Here is a 17,923-nt window from a genome sequence, read left to right on the forward strand (position 1 = left end):
GCAGGCATAGAGACCTAGAGGCTTGAACGTGAGTGGTTAGTGGAGGCATTCATTCTAGTTTTACCTTTCGACATAGATATGCTAACTGCTCTCCCTTCTTTTAACTCTTAATGCTAATTTAAGCTAAATGGGTGCTAGCTTTAGCTTTATTTTGCAGTATTTGAATGAAGAGTCTGTTTCAAAAAATGTTTAAATTCAGTTTTTTTTTTAAATTTACTTAAAAGAAGAAAATAATTTGACTTTTTTCAGTGGAAAATCTTTTAATAATGTTACGCTGATGTTTTTCTGCTCTTGATTATTTGTGGTAGTCATCCTGGACTTGTTTTTATTTTCAATCCTCCCCCAGTGTTTTGCATTGTTCTGAGTCACTAGACCCATCAGCTGACTCCAAAGCCCATCAGTGCTCCCTGTGCCATTACACATTCGGCTCAGAGTCCAGGTAACATGCATCATCCAAACCATAGTACAGGACAGTGTAAAGCATGCAGTTGCACCACTGTTACTCTGTAACTCATAACTCTTCCTCTTCTCCTTTCATCTTTGATATCTCTGTGTGTGCAGTTTTGAACAACATAAGGAAGCCTGTAAAGGAGATGCCAGGTTTATATGTAAAGCCGAGAGCTGCGGCAAAAGATTTAAGAGCAAAGACGCTCTGAAGAAGCATAAAGGAAATGTTCACACAGGTTGGCACCTCTGTCTCTCTCTGTTTCGCAGTGTTTCTCTGTGATGTTCACTGCCTCGTTCTCTCTGTTGTACACATGCGTAGCACTTTCATGTAATAAAGATAATCGTCCATTAGCAGCCTCAGCACTCAAGGAACTGCAGTTAGAGTGCATGACCTCGATCAGTTAAAATCTCTGCGATGTTAAGACACATCTCTAATTACTTGTGTTCCATAATTGCTGACCTGTGTGTGCTGGGGCAGCTCACTCTTTCAGATAATTGGACTTCCATAGCTATTTATGATGGGATGTAGGGCAGTGGGAATCTGTGCAGCCTTACATATCAACCCGAGATTAAGACATTAATCTGAGAGGCTGATGGAGCTGAGATCTGCGCCTTTATGTTTTTTCCCAGTGCAGTCAGAACTAAGTGGTGTGTGTGTGTGTGTGAATGTGTGGGCGAAGGGGGAAGTGGATCAGACGCAACAGATGTGGGTCATGTAATTCAGACGGGGATAAAGGGAGGGTGTCACTGGTCCCAAAATGGTGGGATCACTGGGGCTATGAGTAAGGGAGTTCAATGACAAATAAAACATTTGGTGTTTTTCTTTAACCACGTAATGATGTGTTAGTGTACCAAAATTGTTGTTCATTGCTAACAGCTCTGTACGTGGAGTTTTGTAATGCACTTTGTTTGTTTCTTTATAGGGAGTGCACGACGGAAACTCACATGCACCATATGCAACAGAAAATGCTCCTCTTCCCTGAATTTACAAGAACACAGGAAGGTGAGCTTCTCTAACATCTTCTGTACAGCTCAGTTTATCCCAGGCGGATACTTTGCATTGGATCTGAGAGGATTTGCTCAGCTTACGCAGTTTTGCATGATCCATTTTTACAGCGATGTCTCTTTGGTGCCGTTTCTCGCTCTACAGTGGTATCCGTCAATCTCCACTGTTTCTGTAACCCAGTCTAACCTCTTAATCTTGCGTCTGCTTCACATGCTTTAGGGTTCATTTATTCCCTCTTTACGATCAGGTTTAAACTTATTTGGGATGACAGAGCAGAGAGAGGACGGCGGTTTCTTTTTCACTAGCTCATCCCACAGGTCTGTTGAAATTGACGAGGCTCTGCTTGCCGAGCACAAGGTTTTAACAGGGTCCCCTTTCTCACTGATGGATTACAGATTTGAATTTAGCTGTTTAAATAGTTCTTTAAAACATTTTTATACAGCTAAAATTAATTTTATTGCTGTGTATATAAACCCTTTTTCAGTACATGATTTTTCTATATCTAACACATGCGATTAGACAAGTTTTTCCAAGCTACATTCCTCTGTTGAGTAGGCTAATGGGTCATCCAAAGATGTATTTTCTTTGCAATTACATTCTATTAAATTAATTGCATTAACTAGTTATTAATAATGTAGCTGACATGATTGAGGGGTTAACGTTTGCTATGACAATGCCAAGATAAACACTAGAGAATGGTATTTATGTAAAAAAAGTAAATGCGTGGTCACACTACAGCTATTTGGCTTTCGCTTATATTCTCTTCTATTTATGTGTAAATGCTGCAGTAAGAGCAGATGTGGCTGAATGTCTTGATTTGCCAGATGGGCTTTAAGGCATGTAAAACATGGTGCACAATATTTGTAAAGACATTAGATATTATCATTTTATTTTTTATTCCAGCCTGTTTTGCTACATTTTTAAACATTTTTATCGTCAAACTATAGACTGTATATAAAAAATGGACACAGCCACTGTGACATTACCCATTAGCTGTGAAGCTCTGTTTTGAAACTTTGATTTTGGCACTTTGGATTCTTCTATGCTGTTCTTGTTTTTTGTGAACATATTTTAACCAGATGGTGATGTGTTAAATTATTAGCTAATGCTAGCATGTCTGGTTATTAAAGTGATCCCTGGTACTTAGTATAATTAGACAAACGCGTTCAGGATCACATAGTTTGTGATGTTTGCTGACGACATAGTGATCTGTAGTGAGAGTATGGACCATGTGGAAGAGAGCCTGCGGCAGATGGCCCCGCCCCTCCCTGAGCCTGGTTCTGCTGGAGGTTTCTTCCTGTTAAAAGGGAGTTTTTCCTTCCCACTATCGCCAGTTCTTGCTCATAGGGGGTTGCATGATTGTTGGATTTTTCTCTGTATGTCTACCTTACAATATGAAGTCCCCTGAGGTGACTGTTGTTGTGATTTAGCGCTATAAAAATAAAACTGAAAAAAATTGAATTGAATTGAATTGAGGTGGTGGTATGCACTGGAGAAAAGAAGAAGGAAAGTCAGTAGAAGTGAGACAGAATAAATGTGTGTGAATGAGAGAGAGACAGTTTGAATGGTGAAGTTGCAAGGAGTAGACATAGTGAATGTGGATGAGTCAAATACCTGGGGTCAACCATCCACAGCAATGGTCAGCGCACGAGGGGGAAGAGTGTCCAGCCGAGGTGCAGCAGGTGGAAACGAGTGCCAGGGGTCATTTGTTACATCACCCCTTTGTTTACAAGATGATAGTGAGATCTGCTGCGATGTATCATAGCAGATTAAAATGCATATATGCAAATATCAATTTGGGGAAACTATCCGTTGAGACCAAAAAGGTTATACTCATGCTGGCCATGTTAACATGGGAATCTATGACTGTTCTAGTTTGTGTCCCTTCTGCATTAGTATAATGTGAACCAGCCTCGGACTGCAAGAAAACTCAAAACAAAACAATCTCAACTGCTCAAAACAATCTCTTACCAGATGGTCTTATACGCCAGCACAAGTTGAACCTGTTTAAGCATCTTTGCTGAGCTCAGTCATATTCAATTGAAGAAAAAGATGCCTTTTTTTTTTTCATTCTTTACACGCCGGTCAAGCCAGATCTTGATTTGCAGAGAAAAGTCTGAGGCATAAAATAAGCCTGCTGCTGTCAGCAATATCAAGCTGCTTTAATATTTTCAGTTGAAGACCATGTGCTTTTTTTGTGTAAGGGTCATGTTGTATGACTAGGCAAACTGCTCTCTATCCAGTTGTATGCATTTTATATATAATAGTAAGTCAAAGGTGTTAAGGAAAAACTATAATATCTTAGTCTACTGTTTTTTGTGCTAATTATCCCTTCATTTTAGTCTTGAGAACCTATTTTGTACAGCACTTTTCAGTGATGTTGGTTAATAAATTAGTTTGCAAGTTGTCTCAAATAATTTGTCTTATTAGAAGTCATTCATTAATTATCCCAGTTGGTGATTGTGAAATGTAATTTTCTGCTGTCAACATCTATCATCCAGATTAATCAGCTGACATTGTTCCATCCCTGTCCACTCATTCATCAGCAAGCTTCTTCCAAACCGTGCAACTGTTGTAAAGTCACCTGGAAGTGACACAGTTCTGCAGAGAATCATTTAACCTACTTCACCTGTCTATGCATCGGTATTCTCCAGTTTCAGATCTCCAAGGGGTTTTAAAATAGGAGTGTGTGATATTCCTGTGTGGCCTCTGGATCTGTCTGTGTACCAGTTTTACATCTTCTATTATAGTAAATGTGTTTTCTAATCGCACACTGTTGTCTGAAAGTAAAGTAAAGATGTTTCTATAAATTTAGGCCACAACCACATGGGGTTTATATAAATTACCTATTTTTTTTTACAGTAAGAATCAAGTCCCATTAAAAGTGTTATTTTAAATATGTCACATTTCTGACAAAAATCTGACATGTTCTTATAGCTTCAATCAAAGCCAATGGGCATTTAGTATTATTCTTACAGAAGAGAAATCAAACTTTCCATACTGATAATTTGGCTCCAAAGCAGCTTAAAAACTGCCTTTATCATCATTTAGCTGAACAAGGTTTTGCAGAAGCAGCTGACAAGAGGAGCTGCGTTACATTAGCATATGCTATTGTAGCTGTACGCCGGGGAGCTATTGAATATGCAATTACTGGAACTGTGTTGTGAAGCAGAAAAGGGATTGAAAGTTTTCATCACTTTAATTGCTTTTCCGTCTGTAGACATCAGTCTAATGAAAGCGGACAAGATTTAGTTTCAGTTGACCATCGCACACTGAGATCCTTGAACTTTCGCAGCTCATTTCCCCTGAATTTTTTCAGTGGTCAGCAAGAACAAAACTTCAAATGCTCTCGCTCTGTTTTTTGCTCTTGTACCGTAGATACACGAAATATTTGAATGCCACGCTTGTGACAAAAAGTTCATCTCTACGAATCAACTGAAACGCCACATGATAACACACTCGGGTAAGACGATGACGCTGCAACGATGAGCTGACCTTTTTGCTTCATGCGTTCTCTCTGCTTCTCGGAGATAATCTCTGTTAATCTGTCACTGATCAGAGAAGCGACCGTACACCTGTGAGATCTGCAGTCGGTCATTCAAGCGTTTGGACCAGGTGACGGCTCATAAGATCATCCACAGCGAGGACAAACCGTACAAATGTAAGCTGTGTGGGAAGGAGTTTGCACACCGCAATGTCTACAAGAATCACAAGAAGGTGAGCAAGTGTATAAGATGTGAAGATCCACTTTCGATTTTTATGTTCTATAATTAGGTAAATTATGTTAACTATACCACTGTATCCAGACGATCGGTGCTTTCAAAGAGGAGATACTCCTTAAAAGTCAGTGTCACTTCAAAGCTAGAATTATTAGTGAAGCTGTGATCAATCAGGGTCTCGTTGGTTGCTGTTATCTGTGGGGTCTCTGGGCATTTCCACCCTTGAGGTTCCCTGTGTTTACTTTTGGGATTGAGCTGTCACTCAGACAGATATGTGGGGGGGGACAGACGGGTGTCGCAAAAACAGAAGCACTTTGAATCTAAAGCCCCTCAAGCTGCTTGTCTTCATCAAGTCAACAAACTTAATTGGCTACGGAGCCTTAAGCAAAATCCTCCTGCATCAATTTACGAAGCCTCCCCGACGTCCACGTCGAGGCGGGAGACGGCTTGTGTTACACTTTATAAACATGCTGCTCGATTCTCTTTGCAGACGCACTCTGAGGAAAGGCCTTTCCAGTGTGAGGAATGCAAAGCGCTGTTCCGCACCCCCTTCTCTTTACAGCGTCATCTTCTCATCCACAATAGTAAGTATAACCATTTATGTGTCCATCAGACTCCTCAAACACTGTTGACATAGAAACCCCCTATCTGGGATGATAGTAGTAGATAAATCTGCTACTATCCAGTTGAAACTGCTGAAAACTGCTCCTGTGCACATACATGAGTACAGCAATATGACCAGCTCATACATTTCCTGGCTAATTGTGATCAGCTGCAGTGGAAACACAGTTACTCCCACAGGTTTCTGTTCAGGATTCTTTGAGCTCCATGTGTTCTCCTTATAATGCCTCAGAAGCTGTAAGTAGATATCTCCTTACAAAACATAGACATCTTTGATCTTAAAGTGACGAGTTCGCCACATTCTTTCACAACATTTTAAAATAAAATTGCCCCGTTAAAACCAGCCTACTAAGTTTTACAGGCTATAGTCCTGTATTTTTACTGTTTTTATTGCCGTCTCATCCCTACCACTGTGGATATTTCCAGACGCTGTAACCCCATCAAAAGTCTCCCTGTTAAGACATCAGTTGTCTGATTGTCTGGTCCCCCCTGAATGCTTTGCTTTGACAGAAACTTTCTCCCTGGACAGTTGAGCTGCAGATGAGTCTTGGCAGGATGCATTAGTCGTCCTCAAACTGTGCCAGATAACAAAAGGATTGTAAAGCTCAAGGCATTTCCTGCTGCTGTCTCAGGCGGCAAGAAGCAATATAATATCAGGACTTTTATTATGTATCAATGGGATATAGGGCTTGAGGATTGGATGTGTGATTTCATTGTGCTCTAGGCGAGAAAACAGAAATAATGTACCAGTAAAGCTATCCAGTAATTGGCCAATGAGTAATTTTCAAAGACTTTTTTTTAAGTGCTTCTTGGTCAGTTGGATCACAGACAGAGAACCAAGACACTCAAGTGTTTACACCTGAATCTAATATGTGTTACTATCAGTATCGCTTCCATAAGAAGGTCAAAAGTCTTTCCTCGAGGTCTCTGTGTTCACCAGTGAAGTGGCAGATTTTTGAGCAAAGAGGAGAAAATGTTTCGGGGAGTTTGCCCATTTTTGGACTTGACTTTTTAAGTCCTGCATTGATGGTATATTTTCCTGCTTTTCTAGCTGAGGATGTAAAATTTAACATAACAAAAGACATGTACACGCGCGCTTTAAAACCAAGTGTAAAAACCACCCATTTCTCACATTTTGCTCAAAACTGCAGAACTATTGTGTAAATGTGCCAAAAGAAACAAAAAAGGCCATATTTTGGGGTTATTATTGTGATAGAATAACAAAATGTGTTTCAGTATTTTTCAGTTGTTTTATAGATATGAAATTATTTATTAGATCTAAAAAATGCAATTCCAGAGATTATAGGTAGATGTTGGGGTGGTGGAGGGGTTAGAAGAGAAAGCAGCAGCATATTTATAAATGTATACTTATACATTTTGCAGCATATGTGGACCATCAAATTGAGAGGGTGTGTCTGGCATATGATGTGCCTGACATGAGAGTGTGTGTGAAGCAGTGCGGTTGAAGCTACCTGCCTGAACTGGCTCACAGGCTTCGCTCTATTTAAACCTTTGGTTCTTTCATATTATGTCATCATAATTCTTAAATCCCACATTCTTTAGCCCTTTTCTGTACACGACTTTAAAGTTGCAGTGCATTCGTAACAACGTGACAAATCAGTATGTAGTTCTTGCTTTGGGTAGGGCACATTTATGTGTTTAGACCCCATTTGTAGACCTTTGGCATAACCCCTGCGTGTGTGTGTGTGTTTGCATCTAAATTAAAGTTTGTGCATGCTTATGTAGGAGCGTGAGTACCTTATTATCAGACTGAAGCCTTGCTCTGTGTTTTCATGGAATCACTTTGCGAGTGTGCCGTTGACGTTAATTACCATCACGAGAGTGTTTCCATCTAAATTAAAAAACAAAGCGAGCCTCAGCTTTCGCTGGTGTTCCTTTTCACTGAGCTGACCATCATCTGCCTTGGTAATAGGAGAATGAGTGCAAGCTTGTAACCACTTGCTCCCTCCATCTAAACTACTCTGTGGAAATTGAATGATCTCCATATAATTGAAACATCTTTTCTTGAACAATAGAAGCTGTTGTGTGGAGGCAGAGAGCCGAGGCGTGAAGGAAAACATCAGGCTTCGCTATCCCAGCAGCTGACATAACTGTCTAAAAGCTGTCTGTCTGGAGTTTTAGGCCTGTTCAGGGAAATGATTAATAAAATAGGGCATGTTTTTTAACTTTTTGACGTACAGGCCAAACATATGGCAGAGTATTTTATTTTATTGTTTACTTTGGCGTGTGTTCAGCTACACATACACAATAAAAGGCAACCAGAGCTTTTTAAAAGATGGTTGTCTGGGTTTTCTTTGTAGTTATCTGCCCACACAATAGCCCTGGTGAAATTGGGTCCCCTCTTGTTGTGCGTGATGACTCTGTGTTCAGACGTTTAACAATAGCTGAGGCTCTTGCAAATGTTCATCTTTTCCTTGCTGCAGGTGAGAGAACATTCAAGTGTGACCAGTGTGACGCCACCTTCAAGAGGAAGGACACGCTCAACGTCCACATCCAGGTGGTGCACGACGGCCACAAGAAGTACAAGTGCGACCTGTGCGAGAAGGCTTTTGTCACTCCTTCTGTCCTCAAGAGCCACAAGAAGGTGGGTGAAAAGAGCTGGAGCCAGACGACCTCAATCATACGCGGTGATTGCACGTCTGCTGGGGCTTTGTCCTGAAATTGAGTTCAAACACAATTGTAGTTGCATTTATTTGAAATGCGCACAGACATAACAGTTAGAAAATAAGTTGTGAAACTTTGCAAAGTAAATTTTAGACAGTTACTAAGATTATATGCCATTTTGAGATAAATGTTAAAGTAATGGAAGAACTTTGCTAAATTGCAGCTTAAAGCTGATTTTCCATCATCATCACTCTGCTATCAAACTAAATTGTAATAAAATCAATGGCATGGTGAACATCTATTCTAACAAAATATTTCCATTGTTTCACATTCTGTCCTGCTCCTTGCCCCTTGACACTGATTTCTCTAACTATACTAATATTTCAGACTATTGAATCTGCTGGAAACATCCATCTTGACCGTTGTTGCCTAAGCAGGCTTGGAAATCAGTTCATATGTTGATTAGAAATGGCAGTTAGTCCATTAGCGCCGCAGGCTTTCAGAGCCCCGAACAGATCTCGCTGCAGATTGCGAGCCCTAAATCTGACAACGTCCGGTGCAGTTATGGATCAAGATTGAAACCAAACAGTTTCTTGGCACACGGCAAAAGAAAATGTCTTGGAGGTTGTCTCAGAACAGTAGGGCTGAAGACAGGCATGTTGAACTGTCTCAGTGCTCGGGGTGTCTGGAGGCTGCTGAGAAATCTGGCGTTGATCAAAGTCAGGTTGTTGAGGAGATGACAACTTGCCGACTGTGTTTACACGCGTGGAGCAACCCCACTTTTGGCCGCGTTATTGTTGAAGTTGTTTTTAATATGCACTTTGATACTATGCAACTGTTTGTCTCTGCAAACCTGGCTTCACAAATAATTATCACACCCACGCTCTAACTGGAGCTCCGCTCACAATTCGGAACATATGACGAGAATCTAAAATATATGTAGAAGGATACGAATCTTTCTTAACCTCAGGAAACGTGTGAGTCAGACTTCTTATGATCACAGTAAGAGCTTACTTCCCTTTTTTAACTACCAAGGTCATGAGGCGTTTATGCAGGGCTGCAGCTGCAGGTTGATTAGAACAGATATTTTTCAATTACTGTCGTTCAGTTGGAGTTTTTGAAAAAAAGAAACTGTTAAACTTAAAAACACACACACACACACAAAAATAATCGCTTGTTTATTAAAACTAGTTGCCGGTTATGTTTTTGTAAGCTGGCCACCATCTGACGTCTTTTAGAACAGAAACAGAAGCAGCCATTGAACTGGAATAATTTGATTTAGTTCATCAAGTGAATGAATCAGTTTCACTCATCGTCCGCGTCATTAGGTACCCATGCTCAGCCAGAATTTGCCATAAACAGCAAACACCACACCCTGAACTCTGTTGTCATTTGGTAGTTGCTTCAATTCTTTCTATTAGATATAAACTGATATATCAGGTTATAATGCCAAATAAAGTCATGTTTTTACAGTGTTTATCTGTTGTGACACATTAGTTGTGCTAAATATTCAAAGATGAGGAAGAATATAACCACTTATTTCAAGAGGCAAGGTAAACCCTGGACAGGACGCCCAATAAGTGCATGTCTTTGGGAGGAAGCCGGATGACAGGAGGAGAACATGTAAACTCCACACAGAACTCAGGATCTTCTTGCTGTGAACCACCATGCCACCGTGCTGCCCATGTTGAAAGTTTCTGTTAATTTCTAAATCAGTGCATCCCTACTCACTAGATTCAGTGAGTAGTTTTTTTAAATTCAGTGAATTCAGCATTGCTGTAGTTCTACTTAGTATCAGAAATAGTTAAATAAGCACAAGAAATGTGTGTGTTTGGTTTCTTTAACACATGTAGCCAAAAACCACAGGAAACAAGGGAAAGTATGAGTTGAGTGCTTGACCCTCGAGGGTTAATCAGTGTGAGTTTATTTAGTCGGCGCAATCGTTATGGAAACATTTCGTTTGACAAATGCTGTCATCTCACCTGAACCAAGATTTTATGTTACAAGACGGAGGAAAAATCAAATATTTCAAGGTTGAAAGTGACACTGATTTGCTGAAACAAACAGTTTTTGCTTTCTTTTCTTCTTTGCTTGTTCAAGCAAAACTGAATGGATGGCATGAATTTGAGCTTCATTTTATATTGTACAGTGCAAATGTCTCGAGCAACCTCTTCTTTCTTGATATTGTACTTCCAAGCAGTAAGACTTTCTTATCCTATTTTAAAGTGGTCTTGAGCCATAGTTCTCCAGGCTTTGCTTAAAAATCCAAGGAAACTTACCGAGTGGAAGCGGCAGGCCTAAAAAGCTATTTGCAGCAGATAAACGATATGTTTAGGTTCTTAAGAAATAGAGAAATAGTTTTGGGGCTGCTTTTAAGCCAGTGGTTTGGGAATCTTGCCTAAATCAGATTTTTATCCATGAGGAAAGCATCTGTTTGGCAACAGCTTCATTTATCAGTATGACAACGATCCCAAACAAAGTGCCAGTGCAGTAAAAACATACCTTGGAACACACAATGGAACATTATAAGTCATGGACTGGCCTCCCCGTTACTGAAGCAGTGACAGAAAATGGAATAAAAACCACCCAAAATCTAAAGAAAAGCTTTGAATGTCCTCCGGGAAACCTGGAAAACTATTCCTGAAGACTACTTAAGGGCTTGCCTAAGAGAGTCTGGGCTGCGTTAAAGAATGAAAGTGGTCACAGAAAGATTGACTTTGAAGCTCATTAGAATTTTTGCCTTATTTCCTTTGATGTTTTTATATGTTTCAATACATTGCTGCCCCTAGTTCCCATTTTCTGAAGCAGAATATAAAGAAATGAAGGGTGACTCAAGCACTACTCTGTGTGTGTGTGTGTGTGTGTGTGTGTGTGTGTGTGTGTGTAATGGTAGCTTATGTAAATGAACAGTAATGTACATATCTGGCAGAACAGGACAGCGGATTCACTGAGCTCTCTTGTATTACAGTAAATACTTTATCCTCAGTGAGCCTGAATTTAGGTTCTACATAGGGGGTGTGTGCGCTTGTGTGTGTGCGTGAAAGCATGTATGTGCACACATTGTGTGCTTTGCAATCTTATCTCTTTTAGTGGCATGCTGGAGGAATGTACAGATGAATGAAAATTGCCGGGTTACTCTGAATAGATACAGACATAAAAATCATTGTCATAAAAGAAATCCCCAGCCAATTGCACGTTTGTGATTTGAGACGTGATGTTCCCATGTGAAATCGCAGACGTCACTGCGGGCTGTCTGTTTATAAAGGTAGAATATGAATTGTATTTTCTCTGTTTGTATTAAATAATGCAACATTGCTCCATCTGGGATGCATGTGTTCATATAAATTGATTTGTTTGTGCTTGTTTGTGCGAGACTGAGTGTGTGTGTGTGTGTGTGTGTGTGTGTGTGTGTGTGTGGATGGAGCCTTTGTAACGAAACACCAGAGGTGTCAGAGGGACACAGTGGGGTGACGGAGGAAAGGATGGGGGCAGAGAGGAGGTGTTCCTGCATTGTTGTACTGCTGTTGAAACTGTCGCTCTGAGTTTGAGCCTTTCATACTCACGATTATTCTCGGGAATTTACAACAGGCCAGCAGGAAGAATTTAGAGTGTACTTTTCAGCAAGGAGCGGAGTGAGGGGGGTAGGGTGGGGAAAGGTAGAGGAGCTAGTGCACTCTTGCCACATGTTCTTCTTCTCTGTTTGCATGTGCGGCCCTTATGGGTCCATGGAACTCACCACGGTGGACAGCTGGGAGGTGAAGGGAGAGGAAGAAGAGGGAGAAGAAAAGGTCTCTTGGGTTTTGGACCCTGGCAAATGTGTATCGTCTGAATTCTTTGATCCAGCAAGCTTGCAGAATCAACTGTCATGTGAACATGAGCATCTCCATTTACTTGCATTATGAGAACTTGTTTATTCTGGACACAGTCATATAGTTCTGGAGTTGCTTTTACCAAATGAAAAAAGCACTAAAATCTGAGAGTGTTTGGTTGAACAGATGTATTCTAAGACCCGAGTATGAAAAAAAGCCCCTTAATTATCTTTTTTGATAACTTGGTTATGGACACATGTTCTGACTTTGAAATCCAGTTATTACCATTGATCACATTTTACTTTGTAATGTAGCAAAGATGTTAAAATGTGAATTTTCTAAATTTTTTCCTTAACATCCACCATATGTCTCTTTTATCATTTCTCTGCCAGACACACACGGGGGAGAAGGAGAAGATCTGCCCATACTGCGGGCAAAAGTTCGCCAGCAACGGCACGCTAAGGGTCCACATCCGCAGCCATACAGGTCAGCGGCCCTCCGTGGTTCAGTGCTTTGTTAAATCGACTTTACAGCCGCTGCACCTGCATTGGAAGTTGCAGAGTAACATATCAGTTCAGATTAGTACAAACTGATTAATTTGCAGTGCTTTCATTTCACTGAACTTTGTTTCATTTACTTTATTTATGATTATATTAAAAAGGTTAGTGTTTATTTAAAGTGTTTGGTTGGAAATTTGTTACCAACGTTATTCCTGAATTGGTTGGAAGAAGAGGCGAGCACCTTAAAGCAGGACATCAGAGGCAAGTGTGTGCTTGTTCAGAACTCAAATGCTTAATCAACAGGCTGAAGTCATACGCAGGTTGACAGCTAGCATAGCAAGGAATCCAAGCGAAGAGCAGGCAAAAGGTTAAATCCAGAATGAGATGAAACAGGGAACTGTGTGGGAAAAATACACAAGGAAAAAACTAGAATAAAAATCAAGCCACAAGCAAATTCCTGTGAAGTACAAAGGCAGTCTGGTAGGGAGCAAATGCAAGCAGGAGAGTCCATAGAGTTTTGATTACTGGGCATACGTGATACCATTTGGGAAGAAGGTGGGAAATGTAACCTTGCAGAACTTGCTCCATAGAGTTGCATGTCCTGGGAGATCATATAAATGTGCTTTAAAGTCAGATTGTGAAAACAGAGTTCACACTGTAGCTGTTTATTATCTTCACATGCATGACTTGGTGTCAGGATTTCTGCAAATGAATCCATCTTCTAGGTCACTCGTATGTGAAGTAATTAAAAAAAGCAGAAAATAGCAAAAAAGCATTACATCATGCACATATTTTATGGTTTTACTTTCTGAGCGCAAAGTTAGATGAGAAGATCAAAACCACTCTCGTGTTTGTAGTTAAATATGAAGCTACAACCAACAGCTGGGTAGCTAAGCTGAGCATACATAAACCCTGGAGTTAAGGACAAACAGCCTGGCACCGTCTCATGGTAACAAAATCCAACAATAAGCACCTGCAAAGTTCACCAACTGAACATGTTTTGTTTATGTTATCCATGTTCACAGCCAAGAATTAGTCTAGCACATACATTCTCATAAAACCACTACTTGTAGTTATTTTTGTGCACAATTAACAAATGACATGTCTTATAATCTGCTTGCTGTGGCTTTATATCGAATGCACCCACACGAGATAGATGTTGTCTCACAAACAGACCCGTTCCTCGTTTGTTCTTCGTAGTATCCGTAGATCCTGTAGATCCAAACGCTCCTGTCCTCCCACCTTCGCTCTGCACATGTTACATCTAAGCAGTGAGACGGAGTGCATTTTAATGTTAGAAAATGGCAACGTGTTGGAGCGCTGGTTGCACTATCCTTTGCACCACCACAAAAATAAAGCCCTGCATGTTCATTAAACTGCCTTAAACTGGAAAGCTACACATTCCTGTGCGTTTCCTTACCAACAGACTGGTGCAGAGACCTGGCACGGCCACACACACACTTCTTGGCCTCACTCCCTCTTCTTCTTTCTGTCTGTCTCTGGAAATCTTCTTTTCCTCACTCCAACTTAAACTTCATCCACTGCTATTTTTTCCTCAGCCGTGTCCTCTTATTGTTGTCTGTCTATTTGAGCCTTACCTGTAGTAAGCCTCTTAAACTCAGTAAATGCAGTTTTTTATGAAGCCTACCTAATGTAATCAATGTTTAAACCCATTAAAGCTTCATCTTCCTTGTAGTGTTAGCTCCTCAAATTTAGGAATATTTGTGGAAGCCTGTTAGACTTTCTGTCCACCTGATGTATGTTTGAATTGCCATCCACAGACAAGCGTACCACGCTTTGTCAACAGCCCCCTTTGTATCTGTGTGTGCGTGCGCTGTGTTTGTGTGTTTGCGTACATGTGTATGTGCGAAGGACAAACCAACAGAAAGGGTGAATGTATACCAGTGTGGTCTGCAGCCCAGTCTGATCGTATTTATATAGAATAAACAAAAGAGAGGAATGCTGGGGGAGGGGTGGGAGCCTAGGGGACACCTAAAAGAAAGAAAGGAGGAAAGAGAGAAAAGACCACTCCAAGAAAGCATCTAGCCGGATGACCCTTGACCCCGACTAGCTGTAAATCTGTCCCCTCATTCTATAGGCCGGGTTTTTTGTTGTTGTTGTTATTTGTTGTGTTTTTGGGCAAAAGGGGAAAAAAAAAAAAGCTCTGGTGAACAGCGTGAGTCGTTCCCTGAGCGACAACACTAACAAGAATCATCTTGTTCTCACACAGTGAAGAGTGATTTCACACAGCTCATGTAGCTCATCTGTGAATATATAGATAAAATGAGCCTGTTAGTGTAAGTACAGATCTCCACAACCGCTTTCTGTTCCATGGGTGATCTCCTAAGAAGGCCACTAGCTGAGTTAGATGCCTGTAAATCGGCAGCTCCCCTGGATGGAAGGCGGGAAAGCTTGATCTTGTTTGTCTTTCCTGCTTCACAGGAACAAGACAGCATTGATTGTTTACCTGCTAAACACAGAGGACTTTGTAAGGATTCCTTGGAGATTTCCGTCCCGTATCACTTTACCATCAAACACTACGGAGCATTATGAGAGAAACAGGCGAATAACGAGGATAGAAAAAGTGTGAAATGGATTAAAGGGAAAATTGAAAGAAACTCAACCTGAGAGCATAAAATGTTTTGGAAGAGATGTAGCGCATATGTGACTTGGATTTAGTTTTAGTTTAATTTTGTTAGAACATCATGTTGGGCAAATTAGTTTTAGTGCCACAAAGACAGGCATCTTCTCACAGAGCACCCTTTATGAGATCACCCATAAAATGCGAGCTGTCAAAAAGCTGGATGAGGACGCTGTAGAAGTCTGTAGTCATGATGGATGTTTCTATCATTTTCTAAATTATTCTGTTTGGCCCTGTGATGGAGCGAATATGTTCTAATCCACATCACAGCTCAGTGAGAGCAGATTTTCCCACCACGTGTGCCATGAAGTGGTGAATAACCATAGTGGGGTCATGAAAATTATTTGTGCCAAGGGAAAATGTTGACAGAGCCCAGTGACTTGCTGTTATACTGACATCATAGGACATTTCAAGTTGGCAACGAGCAGTGTAAGCCCATGAGCTGCGTAACAACTAATTGGAGTGTCATTTTTAACCCTTTAAAAATGACACTCCAACAGTCAGACTTTTGACACGTGCACTGGTCTCCAGTGTACCATTCCTTTTTGACCATAAAGGAAATTGTGTTGTAAAATTAAGTTCATAATCACCCACATAACCAACTAATTACAAGCACATTTTTAATTAAATTTAACAAGAAGAAAGAAGACAACAAAACATGAGCTTTAAAGCTGACCTGACTTTTCCACATTTTCTGTCATACATAGTGTGTGCTCAGTAAAAATGGCCAGTTTTAAATAGTGATGTCAGCTTATGTGCAAAGGATCCCCTGTGAGCTAAAACATGAGCCTTCAGGTGCTCTAAATGCTTGCCGTTTTGCTCTATTTGATGTCAATTAGTGGGATTTTTGGGGTACATTTTAAACAGCACCCGTGTGCTCAAGGTTCTGCGTAAGATTTTGGCTTGAATATGTACAAGATTTCAGAAGTTTCCATTCCCAATTAAGAGTGAGGAATGATGTTCTGCTTGCAGAAGCCATGCGATAGAGGTAGCCCATCCAAAGAAAGATGACCTAGGCTACGCCTATACTAATCTGGATAAATTTGAAAAAGGTGTTTTCGTCTAAAAATGCACCATGTCCACACTATCGTTTTCAGTCATTTCTGAAGAGTTTTTCATCCACACTGAAACGACTGAAAACACTTACTTTCCCCGCGGATGCATGAAACGTAAGATGATTCGACCTGCCTCATTTCAGTCTGCCGTTTATTTATGTTCCGGCTCTTTGAAACATCACGGCAAAATGTCGAGGAAAAGCACCGAGGTTTTTAAATAGACTGACAATGAGGTGGAGTTCTTGCTGCGAGTAACACAAGAGTACAAAGTTGCAAAAGCGAGTGAGAATATAGACTGGGAGACGTACCAAATACACTGAAATTAACATTCCGTCTTCTTTGAAGAAAAGCTATGAGGAGCATGTACAAACTGATATCAATCTTTAATAGGGCTGAGAAAAATGGAGAAAAAACAAAACAACTGCCGTACAATGCCGTCCGCCATCTTAGTTGAATTGGTCACATGACTGCATCATATGACTAAAATGCGTCATCGTTTTTGAAAGCCTCCGTTTTTCACAATCCACACTGCAACACGAAAACAGCTTTCAAATGTATCCACTTTTGGGAGCGTTTTCAAAAAGCTCAGTTTTCCTTGACCAAAAACGCCGTCTCAGTGTGGAAGGCCAAAACGGAGAGAAAAAGATCTGTTTTCAAACGAAAACGTATTAGTGTGGACATGTCTTTAAAGGGAGGTTGGCGTTTAGGAACGTTTATTGTTGCCGTTGTCACCCTTACAAATGCTGCAGCCAGTTTGTTATTTATCGCAGTTTCAATTATCTATCAGTGTAGGTGCCTAGAGATTCCCAGATTACATAGTTGGAAACATCCTGAGAATGTGAGGAGGAAAAAAAACTCGGAACAAACATGGAATAATCTTGCTTCCTGTTTCATCTTTCTCTTTTCCTATACCACTGCTGATGCAGAGATCTTTATCTTAGTTACAGACATTATAGTTTTCACATGCAACAACTAATGTGGTGACCACAAACAAGGATTTAAAGGGTGGCTGCAGCACGCCAGGGAACAGCAGAAGATAAATAAGGATTAATTTGAACTGAAAATCATGTAAAACTACTCTTGTTGTTGGAGCTATAAGTGAGCGCAATAAGTCCTGTTTAAATGAGATGGGATGCATCAACACCACTATGTGTCACCTAGCACGATTGGGTTAAAAGGAACACATTAGCCCTAAATACCCTTAGATTAATCAAGTACTGGAACAGAACAAGGTTAAGCACACAGAGAGACATTGGAGAGAAGATTACTCTAATCAGATTTCTAATTTAAGCATCATCTTGTACGGCTTAAAGAAAACAAATAGTCAAGTTATTTGTAAGAGAGGGATCTTTCTTAGAGCTCCTTTTCTTAAAAAAATATATTTTCTGGTTGTGGTGCAGCTCGGTTCAGGGAACTAAGAAAAGCATCAAACCACCATAGCTGTCTTCATATTTGTAGTTTTAGCTTTAATTTGTGTCATCTGGTTGGATAAATTAGATC

At 40.4% G+C, this 17,923-nt stretch overlaps 1 protein-coding gene across 1 annotated transcript in view; it reads left to right on the forward strand.

Moving 5' to 3' along the window:
* The window catches only part of prdm5 (PR domain containing 5), a 42,810-nt gene that overhangs the window by 7,048 nt on the left and 17,839 nt on the right, over nucleotides 1-17,923 (forward strand). The window contains exons 6-13 of the mRNA XM_085449188.1: nucleotides 347-439; nucleotides 562-683; nucleotides 1,371-1,450; nucleotides 4,832-4,916; nucleotides 5,013-5,170; nucleotides 5,663-5,756; nucleotides 8,238-8,398; nucleotides 12,620-12,713. Of these exons, the coding sequence (XP_085305314.1) occupies nucleotides 347-439; nucleotides 562-683; nucleotides 1,371-1,450; nucleotides 4,832-4,916; nucleotides 5,013-5,170; nucleotides 5,663-5,756; nucleotides 8,238-8,398; nucleotides 12,620-12,713 (887 nt within the window). The remainder of the gene's footprint in view (nucleotides 1-346; nucleotides 440-561; nucleotides 684-1,370; nucleotides 1,451-4,831; nucleotides 4,917-5,012; nucleotides 5,171-5,662; nucleotides 5,757-8,237; nucleotides 8,399-12,619; nucleotides 12,714-17,923) is intronic.

The sequence above is a fragment of the Copadichromis virginalis genome, linkage group LG23 (assembly GCF_057382275.1).
Source record: "Copadichromis virginalis isolate Kocher_CV1m ecotype Utaka linkage group LG23, C_Virginalis_male_GT1.1, whole genome shotgun sequence".
Lineage (NCBI taxonomy): Eukaryota > Metazoa > Chordata > Actinopteri > Cichliformes > Cichlidae > Copadichromis > Copadichromis virginalis.